The 26,963-nt window shown below is 52.8% G+C and overlaps 1 protein-coding gene across 1 annotated transcript in view; it reads right to left on the reverse strand.

The window, feature by feature from the left end:
• TEX264 (testis expressed 264, ER-phagy receptor) overlaps positions 1-26,963 on the reverse strand; it is a 39,640-nt gene that overhangs the window by 8,510 nt on the left and 4,167 nt on the right. Inside the window, exon 4 of the mRNA XM_059856370.1 lies at positions 22,701-22,922. Within this exon, the coding sequence (XP_059712353.1) occupies positions 22,701-22,922 (222 nt within the window). The remainder of the gene's footprint in view (positions 1-22,700; positions 22,923-26,963) is intronic.

The following is a 26,963-nucleotide window of genomic DNA, read 5'->3' on the forward strand; positions in this document are numbered from 1 at the left end:
CTTTAGCGGGTTTTCTTTTTCTTTCTTTCCCCTTTTCAAATCACTGACAGCTTTTATTTAACCCTGCAACCACCTTGATTATCATCCTCCTCCTCCTGCTCCTCCTCCTCCCTGCCCCAGCTATTCTCTTCCTCTCTCTTGCCCTGATTATCCTCTTCTTCTTCCTTGGCCCAGTGATTTTCCTCCCTGTCTCAACTATTCTCCTCTGTCATGGCCTGCTGGTGTGGCTTGTTCGCACATCCTCCAGCAGTGGCCACATGCTTCTGGGGCTCTCTGTTGCCAGAGCTGGCCCCACACCAAGAATGAGCTCTATGTACATATCAATCATGACCTTGCAAAAGCCTGACTCCCTTCAGCCCTGGGGATGGACCAATGTGATTTAAGAATCATTTATTTCCTAGAGGAATGCTGGCACGAGGCAGGATCCACAACAGACATGAGCCAACACTGACCCTCTCCTGGTGCTGGCAGTTGTACCACCTGAAGAGCCACCACCATGCTGCTAGGATGCTGCACAAGAAATACATCCAGAAATCCCACAGGAAAAGATTTTGGGTCCATTTTTCCTGGGAAAGCCTGCAGGATCTGGCAATGCAGAGGCCCAGTTTACCCAGAAACACCTCACTGGCAGAAACATGACCCCAAGAGAAGCTTCACCTGTCCCATGCCAATGCCTTCCAGCCTGAATTTCCTCAGCTGGAGGAGGGACCACATTTCCTATCCAGTGCTGCAGGGACATGCAGGGACGCAGGAGGGCTTCCAAGGCACTTGGAGTTTGGAGTTCCCATTTGCAGGCAGGTGAAACACTGGGGCCTGCAGATCAAAACTGCATTAAATAAAAACAAGCTGGGTTGTTTTTAGCAGCAGAGCAGAGGCGGCTCATATCACTCCTGCTTTTTCAGCAACAACACAGACAAGAGCCCTCCCCGCCACTCTGCCCCTTGCTCTACCATCCACAAGCCCATCCGCCAACCTCCAGCTCAGCTCCCTATTTTAGGTTACTGCAACACACACCAGAGATAGGTACCTCCAGGATTTGCAGGGTTTTTTGGAAAATCCAGCTGGCCCTCCATCACTTCATGCAGACAGGGACAACTCAAAGGACCTTAGAGCAAAGAGACCTTCATAAACTTCATGTGAGGTCTCCAAACAAGGTGAGTCCAAATGCTCAGGACCTCAGTCTGGCCTTCAAGACATCCCAAGCTGACTTTCCAAAGCCCCTCCTAAGGTTCCAAAAGAGTGGATCTGGGACATCCCCTCCATACAATCTACTCTAGGCTGCTACAACTTCCAGTTACACAGGCATAGAAGTGGTACCCCCAAAACACAAACAACCCCCCCTCTGCTCATGTAAAATGTGGGAATCTTGGTGTTTTAAGGAATAAAAATGCACACCTGAATGAAGAGCAGGACTGGCTCTTGAGCCAAATAGTGCTTCACACTCAAGATTATCCTATAAGAGAGACAAGGATGTTCCACCATGCCAGGAGCAGCCCTGTGTCCCTGAAGCCAGAAGAGCCCAGGTGTCCAGCAAAAAGCCCATGGCTGGGGACCATGGTGGGACCATGCCAAAGTGGCTGGACACTCACTGTCAATACCCATGCCTGCCTCATTAGGGACAATACTTGATTTCGTTCCAATTCATCTGGGGCTTTTCCCAAAATGAAATGGAGGGAAACCAAAGCCTGGGGGTGCTAGTTTATACAAATTAAGCTGGAAGCCAGGCTAGTGAGCTGGCCTCTGCTTCTACGCTTCTTCCCAGAGAAACCCAGCCTCTGGCAGGGCTGCTGCAGAGCTCAGCACTGGCAGGTGGGCTCAGGAGAGGACAATGTCCCCAAGAAAGAGCAAGGATATTGCACCTGGGGATGCTGTCCTCTCCAGCCTGGGACAAAGGAATGAGGCTGCATAAAGACTTGAGAAATGGGCAGAGGCAATGAGATAGGGAGCCATGACAATGGAAATGGATAAGGTGATGATCTAAAGGGGGGTAGGAGATCAGCCTTGTGATCATACCAAATGAGATTAGGAAGCAGGCAGAGGCCAGGCAAGAATAGTGCAGCAAACTGCAAAAGAGGCTGTTGACACAATGAGTTTGGGATTATCCCCGTGGAGAGAAACACTACAATGAAAAGAAACGACCCAGAGAGACTGGAGAGCAGAGCCCAAAGGCAAAAGTGTGGGAAGAGAGGGAATTAGCAAAGGCTCAACAACATGGCAAAACAACAGAAAGGCTCAACAGGCAGTATTGCACTGCCACTGAGAAGGGAGCCCCTGGCTGGCTGTGCCACCAAGCCAACAGATGGAGCAGCAAGGGGAACGTGGAGTTTGCAAAGCAGAGCCCTCCAGTCAAATCCAATGCAGTCTCACACGGGTGGAGGAGCTCAGCGATAGCTGAACAGTGGGACACTGTCAGTGTCAGGCTGCTGACTGTGACAACAGGACCAGTAAGTGGGGCAGGAAAGAGGACTTGTCCCTTTGCAAGGTCGTGCAGTGCCACCTCCCTCCTCAGCCTCTGCCAGGAGCTCTCCCTTCCTATGGCCAGCAAAGACAGAGGCAGCAGTGCAGCATTCAGGGCTGATTTCTATCCAGGACCCTCCCCATGGCACCTGAAACAGGGGATTCATTGCACATAATCCATACAGCCCATCTACACACACAAATGCATCCAGAGTCCACAAGCTCAGTTCTGACAGAACAGCAGCTCCAGCATACTCCTGCCACATCAGACCCATGCTTCCCATGAAGCCAACACCTTCTCAGCCCATCTGAGGAACATGGTGGGGTGCTTCTCACCACCTTCTCGGGAGCAAGGCGTTATGTAAGGGAAGACTCTTGCACTCCTCTTTCCCAGATGGAACAGCACCTCGCCCAATCTTTAACCCCGGGTTCCATATCACCTCCCACCACGTACTGACTATAGGATTTCCTCCAGGTCACTCTCATCCTGCTAGGAATGGAGCATCCCCTAGCCTCATGCATCAGAAAGCACAGGATTATGCAATGACCAGCATTTTGGGAGACCTTCCCCAGCAGCAGGAGGTGCCAGCTGTTTGTTAGCACAAATCTTCCTCCCTCTACTTATCCATAAGGTCACAATGTGTGCTTATGATATGGCTTGGGCACAGCCTCCCAGGAGGAAGTTGCCCTCACTTTCCTGGGTGAGCACAAGAGCAGTTCAGGGCTACAGAGGACATGACAAGGTGTCCGAGCCATGACCTGCAGTCATTAAAATCCAAGCAGAATTGTGCAAAGGCAGAAGGAGGTGGCAGGGTGCTCGTGTCACACCATGGCCGTCAGTACCTGCAGGGAAGTAGAAGATGAGCTGGGGCACTGCAGGGACTGTCTTTGTCACTCTGCCAGGTTCAACTGCTCAGGAATTCAAATGTCACCAACTGGATTTGCTTCATGTCCCACTGCTGTAAAAATTCATCTTGTTAGGAGACCACAAATGAGCCTTGTGGATGCTCTCTGGATCCTCGCCATGCACGGGGCATGCTGGCAATCAGGCTCCAGATGAACCCAGCACACTTCTAGTATTGCCAGGAAGGCAGTGGGGAGGCAGCTGCTGTCCTCACCCCACTTCACCCCACAAGCTCCCTGTCACCCTTGACTCCTTACTGTGACCTCCTGGAATCACTTATAAGGTGATGGTTAAGTCACACCAGCCTGCTGAGTCCCTGTTTCAGGACTGATGCTGTAGGAGCAGTTGAGAAGAGGTTTTTCATGCCACCACTAAGCTTCCTGCTGGAGCAGAGCTGGAGGCTGAGCTGTTCATGCTGCCCAGCAGCTCCTGGCTCCACTGCAGAGATGTCCACTTCATGCTCCAGCCACCTGTGTGTGCCATAGGAACACAGCCATTGCTTGTGCTTGTCACCCATCCCTGCCAGAGCACCTTCTGCCTGCAACACGTGAAAAATGTGCCTGTTAAACCCCAGCCAGGACTGGAAAAACCATGGGGAGCAAGCTACTGGTCACCCAGCAGATAAAAACTCTCTTCTCCCTCAAGGGAACCTGGCAGCCCCGAGCTGCCCTCCTGGCCACCTGCCCAGAGGCACTGGGAAAGCCAGAAGTGCAGGGTCCAGCCTCAGCATTGGCTGCTCTCTGCACAGTGCCATCGAGAGAACTTCCCAGAGGGGCCAATGGACACATGCCCAGGAGGGCCAGACTCAAGGAGAAGCTGTGGGTTGTTCACAGCGATTGTCTAAACTTCATTTTGGCACAGTGTGCCTGGAACTGCTGCTCACCCTTGCTCTTATTGTGAGAGGATGTGCTGCTGCCATTGCAGGGAAGCAGAAGGACACATGGAGGTGGTTCTATCCACATCCTGCTGTGACAGTGGAGCAGCACCAACCACATGTGAGGAGCTTTTCCATAGGCAGCTGGGCTCAGTCCCTCCTGTTTACTATGCTGCCACACCTGAAGAAGAACTAGATGGAGGGTGCAAACACACAAGACTTGTGGCTTGTGACCATCACTGGGGATTGTTGCCTGTTGGGGGGGCTCACCAGCATCCCCCCAGCCAGCCAGGGCACCACCACAGCCTCACTGCCACAAGGCTCCCCTTGCCTGTGCTGCTGGCACTGGGGCTGCTCTGGGCAGTGCCAGCAATTCAGCTGGCACCTGGGAGAGTGTGGGGAGACCCCTAGGCGACCCACCAGCCCTGTCCTCACATGCCAGACAACACAACTCCCCCACACCTTCCTTCTAGCTGGAGGCATCCATCCTCTCCATCTCCCAGTGATGGAGTCGGACGCTTCAGTCCCAGGGATTTTAAAGGAACAACAAAACTGTGTGGAGCTGAACGGCCCTAAATCAGTTGCTAAAATTAAAAGCTGAAACTGAGCCACCAGCTAGGACTGGGGGGAGCGTGCTGTGTGCCACATCCTCCTCGCTTCCTCACACGCTCCATGCTCGGTGTGTCATCCCTGCTTATCTTAGAACACGGGTGCTAGGTAGTCCTGAGAGGCTTTGCAATTCATTTGCACAGCACTCAGCGCCCTTTGGTGTTCTCCCAGTTCAACCAGGAGACAGCCTCCTTGCTGGGCCATCCCTCTGTCCCAGGCCCAGACTGGGAATGTCCTGGTTTCCATTCCTCTTTGCTCAGAGAGCAGCTTAAGGTTAGACACTGCTTCAAGTCACCCATGTGAGCTGATGAAAGCAAAGAAACAGAGGCACCCCTTCCTCCTGGGATGAAGGGTCTCCTGGGCTGCACTACAAGTGGTGTGGAAAGCAGCCTGAGGGGGATGTTTCCCCTCAGTTCTGCTCTTGTAAGACCCCACCTGGAATACTGCCTCCAGCTCTGGGGACCCCTGCATGAGACAGCCATGGACATGCCAGGGCAGGTCCACAGGAGGCCACAGAAACATGCCAAGGGCTGGAGCAACTCTACTGTGGAGACAGGCTGAGAGAGTTATGATTGTTCAGCCTGGAGAGGAGAAGCCTTTGAGGAGCCCTAAAGTGTGCTTATAAGAGATGAAGATTTTTCACCAGGGCCTGTAGTGACAGGGCAAGGGGCAGTGGGCTTAGCAAAAGCTAGCAGGTTAGACTGGACATAAAATGCCTTGTGCTGAAGGTTTTTAGGCACTGGAACAGGTTGTCCAGAGAAGCTGTGGATGCCCCATCCCTGGACATAGCCAGGTGTTCAAGGCCAGACTGGATGGGGCTTCAAACAAACTGCACTGGTGAAAGATATCCTTGCCCACAGCAGGGGGGGGTGGAGTGGATGACCTTTAAATATCCCTTCCAAACCCAACCCTGATTCTGGTCCTCTCTGCTGGGCCACAGTCTAACAATGGGAGACAAGGATGAAGCCTGGGTGCTCAGGGCTGTTCAATGAAGGGCAGCCAGAGGCTGGGGAAGAGCCATCGGCCCCAGAGACAGCTGGGCAGAAGCAAAGACAAATTGCTGGAGGAAGAGGCAGGCAGACACACTTTACACCAGTAATACCTCAACCATCAAGGAAACCCCAACATCTCAGCTTGCAGCTCCAGCAGGGCGCTCATGGAGCCGGGCAGGCCCTGCCTCCCAGGGCGATGGCACCCAGAGCCAGCTCCAGCACACGGCACAGCCACCAGCACCAGGCTGCCAAGGGCTGGGGAACAGCTGCTGCCTCCCAGCCTGGAGAAACTCACACTTCAGGGGTGGTGAGACTGCTCCCACGCACGTGCACTTTACTTTCAAATCCTCTGGGCTGTGAGGTGTTTCAGAAACAGAAGGTGATATTATTGCAATCAAGAAAAGGCCGTTTCCATCAGCCAGCAGGAAAAACGAGTGCCACCGCCAGCACTACGGCAACGGAAAACAAAGTCTCGCCAAAGGATAACAAATCCTCCAGGTAGCAGAATACAGAGCCTGGCAATTAGCACCTCCCACACCATCAGCATCCTTGCCTGCCCTCAGCATACTTCCCCCTTCCCACGGCAGGCCACCCATCCTGCCTGCAACCAGGATACCCCGCCCTGCTGATGTGGCAGTGCCACGACTCCAGGACAGGCAGGAGAAAAGCAGCCCCCGAGATCCTCTCCGCAGCAGTGAGAGGGAGTGGGAGTGCATTTGGACTGTGGGAGCCGTGAAACACTGGGCTTGATAGCTTGGGAGAGTTTTTCATTTTCACCTCAGTGAAGGCAGCCCGCCATGCAATTTACACCTTGCCCGCCCGCGCTTCCCAGGCCCAGCCACCCAGCTGCTCCCATGGCTCCTCCAGGGCGGGACCTGCAGACTGGCAGCTGCCAGGCACCGACAAACTGAGAGGTAAAGGAATGAGCCTGGAGGAGTTGGTGGGTTCAGGAGATCCCAGCACCCTGGGAGGGCTGGCAGGGACCAGGCACAGGCTCCCAGGTCATGCTGACAGCTACTGTGAGAGTCATGAACACTGTTTTCCTCTCTGGGATGGAGATTCCATCCTGTTCTCCAGCAAAAGGGAATAAGCTCCAGCCCTACCTCGCTAGAGGCCGTGACACGCTCTGGACATTTTCCTCTTCCAGCACCCACGTGAGCTGCAAGAGAAATCCTGCAGCACACAAAGGAGCATCCATCATCTACAGAGATGAGCCAGGTAGCAAGTCCCAGGGAGATAAAACCTCTCAGAAAGTAGACACAGGCAGTCAGAGCCCCCAGCATGGGGGTAGGACAAGCCTTGGACAAACTGTCAGCCCAGACACGTTCAGGTACATCAGTCCGTGTGCTTCCAGGGATGGATCGTACTGCCCCCAACTATGGGAATGTCACCTGCAGAATAAAGAGCAGATGGTGCAAACAAACACAATTCATGGGGCTTGGGTCCCCCCTGGTGTTATGGTTATTTGTTAGTAATTAGTCCTGGGGCAGAGAGTTGCAGAAGTAAAGGAAACTTTTGCATTAAAAAAAGTTAGTTTTCCTAAAGACTCTGTGGTTTCCACGTTCCCAAGTTCTGCCTTGCTCCTGTACCCACAATGGATAAAATGCCAGCTGGGGAGTCGGTACTCATCAGCTTCCCAGAGCTCCATAATAACGTTCTCACACTCTTCCTCCTACCTGACCCCACCACCTCTCAAACCACGACACCCCACCACCTCCCATTTTCTTCTACTCCTTCCCCATCACAGCCACGCACAAGCTCTCTGAAGGGGACTTTGATTTTAACCATTCTGAAGCTCAAACACGAGATTTTCGTCACAAAACAAAGAATCTCTGTAAATCCACATAATCTCTCCTCTCCTGAGGAACCAGTCCTGGGTCCCTGTCCCAGTTCCTAGGAACTCCATCACTATGGGAGCGGGTCAACAGCTGCACATGAAAGGAGGAGGACCACAGCTGGAGAGGGCTGCCTCTCCTTCAGAGAGAGGATCTCCAGGGACCAACACACTCCTCCCAGCCCTCACAGGATGCTTCTTCAGCATTTATCACAATGCTGAAGGAGTTGATGCAATGATCTCTGCCATCACAGATAACTGGAGCAATGCTAAATTGCTTTGCCTGCTCTGTTGCCTTGGCAAGGCTGCCAGGAGCAGCAGCTGTGGCAATTTCTCCGTCTCCTGTCAAGGAAGGGATCATCATCCAAGATGATGATCAGGAAAGGGATCATTACCCAAGATCCTGTCCTGTTGCTCTACCTCAGCCAGGCCACCCTCTGCACTGCAGCCTCCTACCCTTCATGGGACACCACACAGGTAAAAGGAGCCTCTCCAGAACTTGTGGCTTTGTCATGTTGCTTATAGGGAGAGTAAGTCCTAACCTAGAGTGACCTGCTCCACCCTGCCATGAGACTCTTGTGGTGACAGATCTTCCATGCATAGCTTGGAGAGCTCCTCATCCAGGTGGACATTCCCAACCCACCTTGATGGCTTTTTCTCCTGGGCCACCATTCACTTGAGCACTTGCCTTCTGCAACAAGAATGTCCAGACAAGCTGGAGGCTTGCAGTTCACAGCCTTCTCACACACGTCCTCACCTGCAACGAGTCCTCTCATGAAATCCTCTTGCAGCAAAGCCAAAGCAACAGCCATGGATTAGGAGCAGGAATGCCTGGTGCCCACAGCACATGGGAGCTCTCAGTCTCCTGAGACAAGGTCTGAGCTGCCCTTCCAAACCTCAACCCATTCCTCTTGCTCTTTCGACTGCAGGCATCTCTAGTTGTTCTTCCACAGCCTCAATCACCAGGACAAACTCAGGTGTCACATCAATGGCCCCAGGAGGAAAATGGACGAGTGGAATAAATACCCTCCCTGTCCCTTCCTACCTCCTTGAACAACCTTGTCTTTCTGCAACGCCCCCAGCTCCCAGGCTTCATGGAATATATTTCACGATGAGCTAAGCTCAGCCTCACACCATCCCTTCACAGCTGAGAAAGCCAAAAAGGGAAGCTGAAGAACTTAACCTTGTTGAACTTGCACAGATAAAGCCACCAGCAGCCCAGGGCAAAGCCACGATGCAACTGCCTGATTCCCAGACAAAATAGTCCTCCCTCCCCACCCACGGGGACTTACTGTCAGGCTTATTGGCCTCATTTGGAAGGCAAGGAAGATCCAGAAAGAGAGATCAAGTGGGTTTCAGCCTGGTTTGCTGAGGAGGAATAGGCAAGCTGATCACGACATCCCTAAGCACATCTCAATTACAACACTGGCAAATCTGATGTCAAAAAGCAAGTTTCCAGGACAGAAGGATCTTCAAAGCTATCAGTTAAGTGCAGCCAACTATGCAGAAAGATTGTTTGAGCTCTGGCTAAGGGAAACCCTGCACTCACAGGCTTGTCTTGGATGACAGGGATCTCAACCAGGTTCTTTGTAGGGCAGACACCCATGGGCCACTGGTTACCTTTGGGTCACTGCCCCTCCTGCTCCTCCTTCCCTTGCCCCAGCGACAGATATCTCCATGATTTAAATGCAAGCCAGGGCTCGGAACAAGTTCCTTCCTGAATGCTTATAAATGAACAAGAGGCATTTCCCTGCAGGCTTCCAGCAAAGCCACCTTCAAACCCCCACATCCAAGAGCTTGCACCTCTCTTCCCCAAAAACCTCGCAAAGGGCAAAGAGACAGCGACTCTGGCAGGCCCCTGTGTGCTGACAATTCCCCGGGTGAGCTCGGCTAATGAAGCCCCCGGAGCCTGCAGCCGCTGCAGCCGCAGGCGGTAACGACTCGCCCGAGGAAATCCCCAGCGCATCACACAGCGCTGGCGGGCACAGAGCGAACGGCACAGCCGGGCAGGCTGCCTGCAATGCGGGACGAGCTGGCAGCACAGGCCAGGTGAGCAGGGGGTATGAGGGAGGCCAACCAGCAGCACCAGGCAGATTCACCAGGGACAGCTGCAGGTGTCCCCAGACACGCCATTTCAGCGGTCACACGTGCTGGCTGCACTTCTCCATCGGCCCTGCTGCGAGCGGGCATGGCAAGGTGAGGTGAGGCTGCCTTTCCTCTGCAGCTTTCACCTCCTCCTCCTCCCCGGGCCACCAGGGACCCGGCACAGGTCCCAGCGGGCTCATTACCTTGGTCTGGAGAGCAGAGCACCTGCTGAGCAGTCGCCGCAGTGCTGGGCGTGCGGGGAGCCAGCGGCTGGCGGTGTCAGCAGGGACACAAGCTGAGCGCCTCCAAAGCTGGGCTCTTCTGCTGGCAACAGAGGCAGCAGGGGAGGGGAGCAGCTGCTTTCAGCGACCTTTGCAGTCTGGCAACTGCTCCTCTGCCAGCACAGGATCGTGAGTTTGACTGTGCAGATCAATCAGGAGGAGAAATCAAAGCAGTTAGGCAAGGACAGAGCCCAGCCTGACTCTGCCCGTCCACAAGGATCCCATATGCTCCCAGATGTGCTTCATGAGCTGGTAATGCTCTGGAGATGCATATCACTGAGCTTTCCAGATCTTTCTCTCCTGGGAAGCCAACTCCCCATGTGTACCACTGCTCTGCCCTCCCAGGTACCCCAAACCATACACAGCCCTGTGTAACACCACTGATGGCAACACAGCAGGCAAACCTGCAGCCACCAGAGCTGCCCCAGATCCTCATTAGTGCCCTGGAGGCCATTAGATACCTGGAGGACATCCCTCCTCTTCCCAGTGCTGATGCCCCTCCTCAAACTCTGGGTACCTGGAGGATGGGGAGGACTTTGGGGAAGAATATCTACACCTCTGTCCCATTCTGCCCTTCCCCAAGCAGCCGCAACTTGCCACGGGCAGGAAGTGTACTCTGCCTGCTGCAGCTCTGTCCCAGGACATTGGTCCTGTGCCCCAGGGCACACCAGAAAGCCAGAGCTGAGTCAATGTGATGGGTCCCAAAGTAGCTCCCACCAGAAGACACAGCTTTGAAGGGGAACTGCTGGGAGATGAAGGCAGTGGCTTCTTGGGGTGGCAGGACCTGGGCGGGACAAGTGAACTTGGCACCTAGAGATGCACGTGAGAGAGGAGGAGGAAGGTGCAGGAACAGAGCGGAGCTGATGGCTGTGTTCCTCCACTGTGAGCCCACAATATCTGGCAGCTCCTGCAGCCACAGCAGCCATTCTGCTTTGCTCATTCCTGCACTGAGAAGTACCTGAGCAAGTCTTTCTCCACCCTGACCTCTTGATAAGCTTTTGCCAACTCACGGGCTGGTTACTGAATCACTGGGAGGACCTTACCCCAAGCTGTGAATCTGCACAGCGTGAAGAGCAGAGCAGCTGGCCCCAGCAGATGATAGATATCTACCTTCCTGCATGTCAAGGACCTGCCATCAGCTCCAGGCAGAAATAAACCCCTGAGTTAATGACACAACCGGCTATCCAGTAGCAGGGGAAAAATGCAGGTGTCTACAATGGGAATGAGGCCATTGTTTCCCTCCCTGCAGCCTTCCCAGAGTGTTGTTATGTTACAGCCTTAGAGAGTGGGAACAGAGCCTGTCAGCAAATGCTGAATGAAGCCAACAGGCAGCTACAGACAGGGCCACTCTGTGATCAGCCATAGCACATTCTCTTCCTCCCCCAGGGCCAGAACACCCCTTCAGGTTTCATTTGAAATGCAACAGTCCCCAGTGCCATGCTGGGGGGGACTGGGGCTCCCAGACCAACCATTTTCCCAGCTGCCTTAGAGCTCCATCTCTGACCTTCAAGCAGCACCTTTGCTGAGTCCATCCCTGTGAAGATAAGGGAAAGAGACACAGTAGCAACTTTACATGTACTAGGAGATTTTCTGGTCGGTGATGTGTGGAATGGAAGAACAGAAGCAGAAATTTCCAGGGGTTGTGTGATGCAAATGTGCCCATCCACAAGTTACCATTGTGATAAGCAGCCAGAGCCAGGGATGCAGAGCAGCTAATAACTTGCTCTCTCCACTGTACTCAGCTCTGTGACCTCTCCTCATCCCTGCAGGGTTGTTATAATTCCTCCCATTAGCAGAAGATGCAGGTAAAACCATCTGTCTGTGGAGCAAGCACCCGGTGGTCATTGTACAAACCTCCAAAAAAAAAAAAATCATTCCAATTACTCTACAGTGACAGAAAATCCCAGGCATCCTCCTGCTCTGAGCCTTTGAAATGTAAAGCCACACCGTTTGGTGTCATTTAATTTGGAGCTCAGCCTCAGATCAGCAGAGCCTTGCTGAGCTTTAGGAGGAGGCAGCCATGCAAAACATACATGTGCAAAATTCAGATGTCAGTGGCCTGGAAGACAAACATCATCCAAGCTTCACCAGTAACTCCATTTCATGGCCCCAGCATCTCTCTTTTGCCATTCCAGTGCCAGAGGAGGCTGATTCTGTCCCAAAAGCTGTATTGAGCCTTTGCTCCAAATCACTCCTAGTTTATCTCTGGTACCCAGGAGAGCTGACTTCCCATCATCATCTCCCCTCTCAGGAAAGTTTGCTCCTCTCCTCCATACTAGAAGCACATTTTTTTCCAGACTATGCACCCAGCCTAGCAGACCTGGCAGGGCAGAGGCATCCTACCTAAGGGAGAGCTTGTCTCTGACAAACCCAGCAGAAATGCATCTGCTCAAGCCAGGTGTGAGCCTCTGCCTCCTCACACTCACCACAGCACTGAGGAGCCCAAGAAATGTGAATGTTGGGTGGGCTGGGGACAAAGAAATGGGTTGGACTAGAGGCATGATCAGGTGCTGATCCACTCTTGAGGGTAACAGGTACCTTCCATCTCTCACCAACACCAGGCACTGCACTAGATCCTGAGAGAAATCAGCTCAAGGGTGACAGAGGACAAGCACTGGCTCGTGCTCCCCAGGCAGACTGGCCCCTCTGCCCACTGTGGTCTGACAGCAGGGGAACAAATGCCTTTCCTTGTTCCCATGCAATCAGAGAGGTGCCAGGTGACCCACCCAGCACAATGGCTATGAAGGTGAAGAGAACTGCCATGACTTGTTGCTCACTTGGGATGGAGCAGGGGAAGTAGCTCAGGAAGCTTGGACATCCTGCCATGTTGCAGACCTCTATCAGCTGCCTCAGGGCACTTCTGATCTGGAGTAATCCCTTCCAGCCCCAGGCATGAGTGGTGGAGATAGAAACTGCCAACATTTCTATTACAGGCTCTGATTTTCCGTGGTGTGGCTGAAGCACAGGCTGAAATAAACTGCCACATGCTGGAAAAAAAAAAAGACACAAAAGGAGTTCTAGAGCTGAGGGCTCACAGGCACTCTCCAAAAGCTTGCAAGCCAATAACTAAGCATAGCTCAACCTTCCTCTTTCAAGGAGCTCACAGACCAGTCTGCAAGCTGCTCTGGAGCCCTCAACAGCTGAGGCAGCTGGATACCATGAAGATGAACCGAGTCCTGGCAAATCCAGAGGAGTTCAGAAGGCCAGGATTTGGCAGCCTGTTAGGACAATCCACGTTGTCCTGACAGTAAACAGGCAGTGGGTGTTTGCTCCTCAAAGCAGGATGGGATATACTGGCTGTGTGTAGGTCTGCACTGAACCATTGCACCTCTCCATACCCTGCATCCACTTGCCAAAGGCTGTGAATCCCTGTGGGTCCGGGCAGAGTGATGGCCACCAGGCAACAGCACAGAGAGAGGAAAAGCACATCCTGAGACCATGAAGGCCTCCCCAGGATATGAGCAGCTCCACAGACCTCCACACCTTTCACTCCACACCTAGGCTGCTGCCTCTGCCCAGGGCCACCAGCACACAGCAGCATCAATTCAAACGGCATCCACAGGGCAACAGCTGCTGCAGGCAGGCAGAGCTGACAGAGTTGTGTGTGTGTATGTATCTCCCTGTCAAACAAAGAGACCCTGAGGGACTTCCAGTGCGACCCTTTGCTTCAGAGCAAACAGCTGGGCTCAGCCACCTCACTGGTGCCCCAGCCTCTGGTGCAGCCCCAAAGCTGTGCCTTGCCTATGGCCCACACGCTCTAGGCAGAAGGAGGAGGAAGAACTGATTTTGTTCTTTCATCCCTGTGATCTGATCACCACCCAGCCTCGCGACTCATCCATCCATATTCTGACTCGCTGCAGAAGAGAAATGTTTTCACTCTCCTGCCCTCCTCAAAGCAGAGCCTTTCCTACCGTTTTATACCTAACTAGAATTGAAAAAGTGCAAGTTAGTCATAGCACAATGGTCCCTTTTCTGGAGGTAAAAATGCCACTGCTTTCAAGTGTATTATCTGCCTGCTCCACAGGTTTCAAAGTGGGAGCTTCACAGCCAGGGAAACTGGGCCAACAGCATTTGTTGGAAAAAAGCAATATTTCTATGAAGCTGTTTCGCATTTGATTGGGTTCATTTTGCTATTTCTTAAGCCTGGCACAGCTGGCAAGGTCTGGCTCAGAAGGCTATGGGGAAGAACCTGTCCAGACAAAACTCATTAGGACTCAGCTGAAATAATTGCAGAGAGGCAGATCAATCTCATCCTTGAATTAATTGACTAGCTGTCAAGAAGGAAAGACCCCAAGGTTCAGGACACTGTCGCTGCTGGAAGGAGCTGGACACGTTTCCAATGCCTGACAAAGAAAACCTTTAGAACCGACTGCATCCTCTGGGATTCTCTATAAATACATCTGGGGAGAGCAAACGTACAGATCAAGTCGATAAAGAGATCTGACAGAAAAGTACTGTAGTATTTTACTCTCCCTCCTTGCCCAAGGCAAACCATTTCAGTTCTCTCTCTTCCTTGGACAGCCGTATGAAATATCCCCGGCCTCTCCCGTGATCATTAATCCTCACTGCAAAGAAGAAGGGGAAGCAAATCTTTTGTCTGAGAAGACTAATCTCTCTGAGAATTTTGCAAGGTTGAGCAAGTCATTACAAGGCGGCTCTCCCAACTTCCCAAAGCAGCAGCTTGGGAAAGTGAGGTGGCTTCCTACTCCCTCCTGGGACCAAAATGCCTCCAAACAGGACCACTGACTGACAGCCAACACCAGTCCAGGCTTTTGGCTGTCAGGCCATCAGGGATGCCCACACAGTTTGGCATGCATGGGAGGGCAGGCACTTGAAGTTCACTCTTCTTCCAGGAGCTACCTTTGGAAATGTTCCTGAAAAATGAGCTGGGATAGCAATAGGATCAAAATGCTGGATGTCACAGGAAAGTGCCCACTGTGGCAGAGATCTGGGGCTGATCTGCCAGCTGCAAAAGCCCCCACAGGAATGTGGTGGAGGCCCCAAAGCCAGAGGCTTTCAAGATGCAGTTGTGTGCTACATAACCACACTCTCTTTCTCATAAAAGGCTGTACCAGACTCTCTTTGCATGCCACTTCCAACCTCGTCTGTTCCCATTTTGTGATCAATTAGAACTGGGAGGCCACGGTGGCAGAAGCCTACATCCTACATCAGCTGCTTCCCTAGAATCAGGACTCCCCTGCCTGCTGCTAGAACAGACTCTTGCACAGAGTCAACAAAAAGTTGAGGAAAACCTGGGGGATTTCACACATGCCACAAGCTGAAGAGGCAGGGAAGGAGTCTTTTTAACCACCAAAAATCAAAGCAGCTCAGCAAACCTTTCCTGCTCAAAGCAACAATGCTGTCAAAGCTGCAGTTTGCACCTGCTCCCGTGCAAGAACCGAATAGCAGAGCTGAAACAGAAGCTGCACAGTTTGCTTGCAGGCGGAAAGGTGTGTGCGGGCACAGGCAGCAGAGCAGCAGGAAGGGCACCAGCAGAGGCTGGGAAACCAACAGACACTGACTGGTGCACACCAACGTGCCTGGCACAGGCAGCACTGAACATGAAGCATGGTCAGCGTCAATTCACAGCCTGCCTGCAAGGACCAGAGAGAAGGTGACAGCACATGAGTAATGGCCTGGGGCTGCCACATTCCTCTGGGGAAAGGGACAGTGGGGCTGCCTGCTGCGAGTGGCAGGAGCCGTGACGCAGAGCCCTGGGTCCCCATATGTTCCATTAGCCGCACAGGAGGAGCACGGTCCCTGCAGACACAGGTTAAACAGACCTGTGCCACTGCACAGCCCCCAGGCACTACACAACACTGCCCACCAAACCCCCTTCCACCTGGCTCAGCCCCCAGCCTGACCTCGTGGGCATCCTGCCCTCCCCTCCCGCTCCACGCGGAAGGCGAGGTCGCTTACGCTCGCAGGACTGAAACATCTTTGGATGGTTTTGTCGCTAAAAATATTTAGTAACTAAAAGTCGCTGAGAACGCGCGAACTGATGTGATGTGACATCCAGCTGGGGGTGCCAACCAGCAGTGAGCAGGCAGCCTTGCTGCAGAGAGCCCACTGAAAACCAGCTGTCAGTGCAGGTCAGCGAGAGATGAACGTGCCCGCACAGGCACAGACACCCCGGGGTCCCTCTCCGCTCCCTGCCGCTGCATGTCACCTTTCGGACAGGCTCGAGCATCACAGTGCCCACCCCTCGCCTGCTCCCCCTGCCCAGCCTGAGATCCAGAGCTTCACTGGCTCCTGGCAGAGAGCACACACCAGCCAAGGGTGTTCTCCAGCACTGCCAATCAAGCCACTCTGATCCTTGTCCTCAACATCAACTAGGCTGGGGGACAACCAAGAATGGTCCATGAATAGTGCACATGTGACATGACCTACAGCCCAGCTTGGGACCAGGCAAGGGCTCCCAAAACACTTTCCCTGGAGCCTGTATCCTTACTCCAAACATCTGACAGCCCACAGCCAAGCAGCCTGTCACACTGTCAGCTCTGGTCTCATCCCTGACATCAACAGAAGATGGACACATCAAATCCTCTATGACTCTCTAGGATTTTTCCCCCTGTTATTATTTGATGTGTGAGGATCACTTCCCAGCAGTGTCAGGTAACCTCCTGTCTTCCTGGGAACTCTGAAGACCTACACTCATGAGCACATGGGCTTCAACTGAAGGTCATCTGACCCAGCCAGGCAGCTGAGTCACTACCCCTAACCCCAGCACCCTCTTTAAGCAAATCAATTCCCACAGTCACACTGGGGCATGGGAAAAAGGCAGGAGAAGGATCGAGGGCTCCATTTCCAGAAAGCCACTGGCATATTCTGCGGGGTAACCCATTGATGCAAAGAGGAATAACATCAATTGGATGAGTCTTGCCAGACCTACATGATGACATGATGAGACACTGAGGGCAGCAAAGCCCCAGGTTAGAGGTGATAAGTTCTGGATAAAGGTATTCTACTCCTCCTTCTCTCTAGGGAGATGGATTATGTGGCTTTGAGTGGCCCTGGCTTAGCAAGGGCTCCACCTTGGGCAGTAGTCTTCAGGCTCTGGTCCCCAGGGCTTGCAGGAGAGCCAAGGAGCTCATGAGGACAAATGAAGATGTGGTCAAAGAACACAGGACTGAGCATCTGTTAGTAATTCCTAGACCTCTGGAGGAAAATTCAAGCAGCAGTTGACTGGCTGAAGCTGCCACTGTGATCAGCTCTCACGCACGTGCAGACTGAAGCCTGAGCTGCTCACACACGACAAGCTGGCATTTAAAAATGCTTCATGCACAGAGCCCGGAATAAATAAACTAAATCATCCAGGAGAAAGAATTTAAGTGGAAAAACATCCCAATAATTGAGCCCTTTTTGTAAATGTTTTATCAGCTCCCAACCCCCAATCCCAGCCTCCCAACACAGCCAAGCAAAAGGATGGCCTTTAAAGCACAGACCACCTGGGATGGGAACACAGCTCCACAGACCTTCATTTAAAACTGCTGGGAGAAAAGGATTTTCAACAGATCTGAGCAAAGGCAGCAGGCTCAGCAGCGTGGTCAGGTGAGCCAGATGGGAAAGATGAGGTGCAGCCTCACAAGGGTGCTGAGGCTCAGCTGCCATAAAGGATCATTTAGGCTCCCAGCTCCCCCCAGACAGAAGTATCCATGTATGCAGCTGTTTGGGGCACTAGGTAGGGGAGAAGTGTCTGAAGGATGGCACAGATCCTGGATAGGTCAGCCAGGGGAAACCTCAGCAGCACCAGTGAGAAGGGAGGAGTGTTCACTGAGTATTTCTGCACTGAAATTAGGACAAAGTCAGACAACATAGGCAGAGGATGCAGGTGAAATGTTTGTTCTTCCATGACAAGGTAAAACACATGGCTTGCAGGCCCAGATAACACACATTTCAACATGCTGAAATCCCTGCTGACAAGCTGTCCACATGTCAAAGGGTGATCTCTGGCCAGCCAGAGATGCTAAAAAGTCCCAGGAGAGACAGCAGCCTGGACCTGCCAACATTCAATGGGCAAATAACTGACTTGAACAAGCACAGACTGCCCAGGCAAAGTCAGCCAAGACAAAATACACGGATGGCTGCAACTGGGCCAGATCACCAGGAAGCAAAGGAGATCAGCATAATTAATGCCAACCAACACTCGTTTACAGCTGTCAGATCCTGTTGGCAAACAGGATTTGTTTTAGTGGGGAGGGCGGGCTTGACTGATAAACAAACCAGCACTCGTGCCATTCAATCCAGCTCAGAGGAGATGCAGGACTTGGCATCATTTCCCATCTTTAACTGAGAAACCACAACTCCATCAAAGGGCAGAGGCACGTGTCTGAAGTTTCTATTAGCTGTCTCAGATCAAACCCAGGACTGGGGGGTCTGTGGCAGGGGACAAAGTCTCCACCAGAGATTCACATGCTACAGCAATATGACCACTGCTGAAATAAAGTATCTGTTTGAGCTACTGATAAGTCACAGAACTTTCTAAGCCGAAAATAGGTCCAAAAAAGAAACCCAAAATTAAGGTCAGAAAATATGGAAAACATTGGAAAATATGGGAACTTTAAAAGGTTTTTGTATTTAGCTTAGCAAAGAGAGAGGCAAGCGGTGACCACATCCTAGACTGCCATAGCTGACAAGGGGAGAAAAGCTTGCTCCAAGCTGTTGGTCCAAGGAATAACACATTCCCTGGCTGTAATCAGGAACAAGCCACATCTTTCCAGCACCTTGTGAAGCTCCTTTTATGGGGAGCTGAGGTGTGGAGGAACACAACAGCGTCTGTCAGGCAGGAGCCAACCTGAGAGTTCCCAAATATTTCCTGGCATCAGAGACTCCAGGCCAGCCATTCTTGCCCAAGATCTGCATGGTAAAGGAGTGATTCACAAGCCCATGGAAGTGGGAAACTTGTGATTACAGAGACCAGGGGAAGAAAAAAAAGCTGGCAGTTTAGCTGAAGTTGAAGGATACCTTTACATGACCATCCAAAGAGATAAACCCCCAGTTTTCCAAGTCAGGCAGAGTCAGAGTTTGAGGTCAGTCAGCTGGTGCTCCGGAGGGTGCAAGGCAGTCAGGATGATACTGGCATCCACTTCCACATCTACCTTGGCTGAAGACCACAAAACTGACTCAAAAAAAAATCACAAAAAGAGGCCATGTTGAAGCAGGCACTTCTAGGGCTGTAGTGGGAGACACGTGCCAGCTCAGCCTTGGATGCAATTAGCCACCTCTCTGTGCCAGAGGAGACCAACAGCCAGGAGGTCCAAGCCCACCCACCTGGCCACTAGGTGCCAGAATGGATGCAGAGAAATGCAGGGACACACAGCCCACCACAGAGAGCTCATTATATGTAAAGCAGAAGAAACACTCCTTGAAATGGCAGGAGGTTACAGGGGAATAACCAGCTCCCAGAGCTGTCAGAAAGGGTCCCCACCAGAGAAGAGCTTTCTCCTTTGCTCGCACGAGTTTGGAGTGCCTGGTCTGACAGGCAGCTGTGCTGTGGGCCAGGAGTGCACATCCCAGGAAAGCAGGGCACACCTGCCTGGAGGCAGAGAGAAGCAACATCAGAGGTTATTAGGGAGGAAATGTTTTTAAGGGACACTAAATAACCCCAGCCTATGCCTTAAATAACCCATGTTCAGAATAATGAGCCAGCAGCCCCTCCTGGGCTCCTCAGAAGGCGATTCTAGCCAGTAACTCACTGCCATCCCAGGGGAAGGATACCCTCTTACCTGCCAAGGATGGCTGCAGCCATTTCCCCACAGCTCCGAAAAGCCAGTCCTACACCAAAAGTCTGACAGAAATGCCAGATCCTGTGCTTACAAGAGCCAGGGGGGCAAAGATGCATGCAAGGACAGCCTGGACATGAGACCTCAGCTCCATGCCAGCTCATCTCCCTTCCACCCTTAATGAAAGGAGACTGTCACCCTACTGCTCTTTTTAAATTCTTATTATAAATTTGTTTTTAACTTTTCCTGTCCCTCCAAAGCTGCAGCAAACTGGGAAACACAAAGTTCAGACTGCCAAAAGCCAGCACCACTGCACCCCCACTGCTTGGGAAACATGAGCCACAAGCATTCCTGGTAACTTCTGCACAGCACCAGCAAGCCTAGAGGGAGCCACACGCCTCATCCACCAGCCTTTGGGACTAGATGTCCTCAAGTTAACCTCAGGGGATGCCATGGGAAGGCTGCTGGACTGCCATCTGTGGTAAGGCTTCTTTCAACTCTGGCCCAGACTTCCCCCCCAGCTCTCACTACTCTGTTCCCTCAGCTGGACCCCAAACCCTCAGCTCCTTTGCCCTACATGCCCCCCTCCAGTCCCCGACTCCTCCCATTCCTCTTCTCTATTTTTCAGCATCTCCAAAGCTTTCTCCACCCTCCCTCCCCCTTGCAACTTTCTTCCTGCCTCCTTCAGCTCCCTCTCCATCCCCAGCTCTCCCACACCTTCTTTCTAGGACTAGGCAGCCATGTCATCCTCCCTCCACTTCAGCTAATTCCCTCTCTCCATGGGAGCCAGCATTTCATCCCTGCCACCGAGTCCCCTTTCATGCCTCATGTCTTTTGCCTTCCGACCTCCTGAGAGGGGAGAGCTGTGGGGGACCTGCTCTTGGTAGGCCTGACCCCCAGCTCTCATTAACAGCACCTTTCCCAAAGTAGGCACACAGGAAATAAATAAATAAAACAAATCTGTCTCACTGCTCTCTCGGGTTGCTTAAGGGAGTTGGGCTCCGGGGGTGGGATGAAGGATGCTATTTGGAGAAGCTATCTCCATGGCAACCCCCATTCCCACCACTGAGCGGGCACAGGTCACCTGTTTCCATGAAAGTTTCCCCCTTCCCTCCCCATCCCTCCATCCCAGGAAGTGCCAGCACAGCCCCAGGGGTGCAGACAGTCCAGGCCAAGGGAGAAGCGGCAACAACACAGAAGCGTCAGGGATGCTGCTGGCAGGGCTGCAAATGGCCTCCCGAGTGCCCTGTGCCACACTGGAGAAAGGCAGGGCAACCCCACGGTGCAGTGTGCAGGGAGCAGCAGCACCCACTCCCCTCTGCCCCTCCCAGCATGGCAAATCCATCCTCCTCCTGCCTGTGTCCCCACGGTCAGTACCAGATGGGCAAGGGACTGATCCTGAGTCCTGATCCCGTTCTGCTGCAGGACATTCGGACAGACACAGGCACCCTGACCGCCATGCTGCTGGGACTGGGCAAGATCAAAATGTGTTCCCTCCCTCTGCAAGTGCCTGAGGGTGTTTGTTTCCCTATTATTTCACTCATTGTAAATCGAAATGGACCACTTCCATTACACACTACCAGGTGCTCCCAGAGCAGCCGGTGGTTCCCTTTTTAGGTCTAACAGCTCCATCTCCCATGCGACAGATGTGCTGCCGGGCCCTCTCCCCAGCTCAGGCAGCGGCAGCCCGGTGTCTCCGAGCACTCCCGTGGCCAAGCTGACGCTCCCGCCCGCTCAGCCCCCTCCGTGCACGCCCGCGCATCCGCCACAGGGCTGGCAGCACTGCCTGATGCCCCCACAGAGAAATGGGCACAGCTCCAGGAGGGGACACAGAGGATGAGAACAGGGAATGGGTTCTCCTTTCCAGAACAGGGGAAAGCAGCAGTGGCAGTGTCACCTACTGCCAGCACTAATGCATGCTCTGCCAGTAGCAGTGGGCAGCTCCTTGTGGCCGGGGTGGACAAGAGGGTCTGCAAAGAGCCCCCAGCTGAAGTTCCAGGATTGGCACCCAGGCAGCCATGCTGCAGCACAGCGCAGGCTGGAGGGATTCACACGGTTCCCCCACAAGGCTGGGAGTTTCGCCAGGAAAAGCAAGTTTATAAATAGTGTGTTTCAACACGAACAAACGAAAGCGTCAGAACTCGACAGTCAGATAAGCCAAGGGCTGAGCACCGGCCCCTCCACAGCATCCTCCCCCACTGGGAAGGACAGTCCCTTCCCTCCATCATCCAGCTAGCCAGGACCTTCCTTGCTCTCTGGAAAGCCTGCATCTGGAGGTGTCTACGTCAGATGTGCTGATTGGGAACACCCTCGCCACAGCTGCTCTGGCAGCCAGAGTAAGGCAGCAGAGCTGGCTTCAAAAGGACCACAAGCAGCAGGGATGGCCACTCAGGGCAAGGGCAAACACAGCCCACAGCAGCCGGCTGCCCAGCCACGGCCAAGACCCACAAATTTCAATGTATTGCTTGAAAGAAAGTTTTCATTAGCCCACAGGCCAGAAAGTTTCTAACTTTTCCTCCTGTTCCTGAAGAAGACAGCTGCCCCACTGGTGAGGCTGGCACTCAAAACAGAAGTTCCATAGCACGAAGTATTACACCGAAAGGCACATACCTGTCAGATCCTAACAACAAGAAAGAGACTCAAGGGGAAAACCAGCTTTTATCTCTGTGTTAAGGAGAAAAACAGCAAGTTATTAGATGAGAACTTATTTCTCATAAACACAAAACAGCAGAAAAGACACCCCTGTGCCTACCGAGCGAATAGAAGGACATCCCTGCTGGGGAACTACCTGCCAGATTACAAAAGGAGGAGATCTTGATGGTAGTGCCCAAGGGAAAATATCAAGACATGGCACGTCAGAGCAGCCCCATCAGCTGTCAGGAAGAGAAGCCTCTGACAGCCCACTGAACACATGCAACGCTCCTCATGCCACACTCGCTTACCTTGATGTAAGCGTCAAGGGCTGGGTGGACACGGTTGACTGCCAGATGGATGGACAAAGGTGTAGTGAAGGGGAAGGTCGCCATGACCACGTGGCTGGGAGCAGGGAAGCTGAAGATCTTGAAGCCATACTTCTGGAACCGTTTGATCTGCTCTTCGGACGGCTTCGTGTCTCCCTCGCTCAGGATGCGGCCTATGGCAAAGCGGCACTTCTCTGGAGACACCTGATTGAAGGGGACAGACAGACAGTGTCAGAAGAAGACAGAGGCTTGAAACTGGCCAAAACCTCAGCTTGCTGAGGTTGGAGGCAGGAGATGACCATAAACCAGTAAAAGCAATGGCCCAGCATGATCGGGCACACCAAAGCAGGTGCACAGTCCTAACCCAGGCTGATCCAGGCCTAAATCATCTACACTCCTCCCAGCCTAAATGCACAGCCCAGCGGGGAAGGTGCTGCTCCTCTCCCTGGAGGGTAGAGGGACTTGCAGCAGAGAAGAGCTAAACCCCACCAAGCTGCTCACTCAAACCTGCCCTAGGTGACAGTCACTGCAGGAAGTCTCTCTCCTGATCCTGCATCAGACACCTTTCTGTCAACAACTGGTCACTGCCACCCCCTTCTGCAGGACACCCCTGCAGCTCAGGGAGGGGGCTCAGAGATGTGATCACAGCTTGCCCAGTTTGCCTCCCCCCAACTCCTGAGGAAGTCCCCTGACAGCCATGTGCACATGCCACCAACCACCATGGGCCAAGGGCACTAAGCTGGAGAGAAATCCAGAGGCTCCCAGGTCCTTCCAAAGTAGGCACACCCAGTATGGCAGTTTTGAGGGGGGGGAAACGGAGGCAGGTAAAACCTGCATGCAGTCACCCAGCTGTTTGTAGTAACAGAAAGAGAAATATATTCTCTTCTATCCTGAACCCCAACAACATACAAACCCTAGAGCATGCTCTCTTTACAGATTTGAGGATGCCTCCCATTAAGACAGAGGTGCAGGGCTCTCTGCCCAACAAGGGGTGGGGGGGGGGGTGCTCAAAGCCCTGCCACCAACACAGGGATGGCCCACGGGACTCCAGCCATCTCCACACCAAAGCTGAACCAGGCCACAACTTTCATTTCTAGTTTTCAACAGAATCCCACCACTTGAATTCAAGCCTACCCACAGCCCTGGGCAGGAATGTGGGAGGGGGCTGGACAACCTAGCCAGTTTCCCTGATATAACCTAGGGGCACAAAGGTGTCACAAAACTCTCACAGGGACAATATGAAGCAGACAGAGGATGCACCAAGGCCAGCGTTTTAAAGGTTCCCCTCCCCAAGCAATGCCACAAGGGGATCTGGGCTCTCTGATCTCATCCCTAATTTTGCTGTACTAAAGCCCACCAAAGCTTCCTCCTGCAGTGTCATCACCCTCTCCACACTCCTTGCCCTGCCTTTCCCTTAAACACCTTCTGCTGTCGCAGGGCAGGACCGTTCCAGAGAGGGAACACAAGCAGATGTAAACGGAAGGAGGACAGCAGCCTGTGGAGCAGCATCCATCAGGCTGGGGACAGTCTCACGGCTCGCTCTTGCCCTCCTGTGCTGCAAGAGGGAGCTGCAGACAGGGCTGTGCCCAGCATCCATCACTGCTCCGGGCAGGAAAGGAGAAGCAGATCCACCCCAAAGACAGCAAGAGGCAGCCATAAATGGCATCCCTGGGAAAAGAGCCAGATGAAACAAGGAGATATGGAAATCTAGATTAAATTCCTTTAAATATTCAATCTCCATTTACGTCCTGAGCAAAAACAGCTCAATCCCAGCCCCAGAGCAACTGTTGGAGGGACCAGAGCTGCTGGAGTGGGCAGCAATGCTAGGCCAGGCATGTTTGCTTCCTCCCTTCTCCTTTACCTTTCCTTTTCACAGCATGTAGCTAAACAGACATCTTTCCAAGGCTAGCAACAAGGCAGATTTGCCTTCTGGGAAAGGGAAAGGGAAAAGAGGAAAAGGGAAAGGAAAAGGGAAAGGAAAAGGGAAAGGAAAAGGGAAAGGAAAAGGGAAAGGAAAAGGGAAAGGAAAAGGGAAAGGAAAAGGGAAAGGAAAAGGGAAAGGAAAAGGGAAAGGAAAAGGGAAAGGAAAAGGGAAAGGAAAAGGGAAAGGAAAAGGGAAAGGAAAAGGGAAAGGAAAAGGGAAAGGAAAAGGGAAAGGAAAAGGGAAAGGAAAAGGGAAAGGAAAAGGGAAAGGAAAAGGGAAAGGAAAAGGGAAAGGAAAAGGGAAAGGAAAAGGGAAAGGAAAAGGGAAAGGAAAAGGGAAAGGAAAAGGGAAAGGAAAAGACTCCACTTAAAACCAGCTTTTCCCTAACAGATTTGTCTTTTCCAGTAGGCAGGTGCTGATCAAAGCCTCTGGTCCCCCAAGCATCCTGACAGAGGATTTCTGGAAATTATTGCTTAACCTATCCATCAGCTTTGCCAGTTGGAACAAAACCTATTTCTGCATTCACAGAGCATTTTGGTCTTATCCATCCAACACTTGGGCACGGGCTTGTGGCTGAGCACATGGACTGCAGGCAAAAGTCCCTGGCATGTGCCCACAGCTATATGTGAGCAGGAGCTTGGCTGGAGCTGCGCACAAACCCACCCGCCACATCCAGTCCTTGCTGAGGAGTTATTTTTGTTCCTGACAGAGGTGGGAAAAGGAGGGAGAAGTCCTCTGGGCTGCTAAATATTAAATAAAAAGGAAAAAGAAAAAAAAAGAAGATTAAATTAATATTAATCTCGTCCATTAAAACACATAAAACATTGCTGGCAGGGTTTCGGCAGCACTCGGGGAGCATCCTTGTGTGAATGTTGGGAGAGTCAGGAGTTAGCAGGGAGCCCCAGGGAGGCTGGTGGCAGTGGCTGCCCTGAGGACTGGCATGACCCTGAGGCAGCCCACATGCTCCAGGCCATGGGGTTCCCCCCAGCCCCACTCCCAGCCAAGAGCAGCATACTGCTGCTACTCTCTAGCTCAGTATTCCCATCCTTTCTCCTAGCCAGAGCCTCCTTTGATGATGAATCCACCAGCACAGTAATTGCCACATGGCACTTGCTGGCCACCAGCCCCTTCCTGTCCCAGTGTTGGGGGCACCGAACCCCCCAGGAGCCATGGCTGGGGGTGGCTGTCTGGCCAGAGCCCTCCAGTGCTCCACCCCCAACACCACAGGACACAGGACTTAGCCAGCACCTTCTGATGCCTGATGACAAAGGTCTATTTTTAGAGACAAGTCAACATCCGTGGCAAGTGGCCAGCTCTGGGCGGGCCAGCTCTGCCAGAGGGTGCTTCACTGAGGTCAGGAGAGCACTGAGAACGAGGAGGAAGAGGAGGAAATCATCTCTTCCTCCCAGAGGAAAGGAGCCTGGGTGAGCAATCCCACCCTGTGGAACCTCCAGGAATGAGGAGCCAGCAGTGCACACCATCTCCCAAGTCATCATGGCTCAGTGGATACGAGCACACGGGGAGCCCCACGGGACACTGGGGTGCTCTGTACCTGAGCCAGCACATCAAGTACAAGCACTGCAGTCTCCAGCCAAGAGAACAAGCCACAGCTGGCCCTTTCTTCACCTGCCCAAAGGCAAGAGAACCATCTGCCCAAACACATTCTCACTCCCAGCACCCTGGCTGGCCTGACCTGCCTGTGGGTGAGATGTGGATCTCTGTGGGGACCACTTCAGGAGCCAAAGATCAGCATGTGGAAGGTCCCACCAGCACCCCAGCTGCTCCAGCAGACCAGGTCTGACACTGTGCTCGTGGATGGCAGACAAGGCTCCTGACACTATGCAGAGGTGCAGGCACTGCAGCTATATCCTGCACAGCCCCTCTGTGCCCTAGCCACCACAGTGGCTACAGAGACAGGAGGCTCAGGCCACTGTCACCTGCTCAGTGTCATGAGCAAAGGAAGCTGTTACAGAGAAGGGCAAGGTCCATGGGGCTGCCTGCCAAACCTTGGAGGGCAGGTTAGACTCTTGCACAAGGAGGAACAGTTGGCTTCCAAAACCCTGGATGGCCACCAGAGACAAGGCCTGCAGCCTCAATGCCTTTTCCAGCCACAGGGTGAAGGCAGAGATGGTGCAGGAAGAAGAGAAAAAAAGACAAGACCTGGAAGGGGAGGCAGTTTGACCGTGAATTGACAGCCCAAATTTTCAGGGTCAGGTCAGAGTTACTCCTTCCTATTCTCATCTGGTGCTACCAGGGAAAGAAAGCATTCCCTGTGCCAGCCAGGGCTGGAGTTACCACAAATATCCTTATCAGTACCCATG

This window comes from Haemorhous mexicanus, chromosome 11, assembly GCF_027477595.1.
Source record: "Haemorhous mexicanus isolate bHaeMex1 chromosome 11, bHaeMex1.pri, whole genome shotgun sequence".
In the NCBI taxonomy this organism is placed as follows: Eukaryota; Metazoa; Chordata; class Aves; order Passeriformes; family Fringillidae; genus Haemorhous; species Haemorhous mexicanus.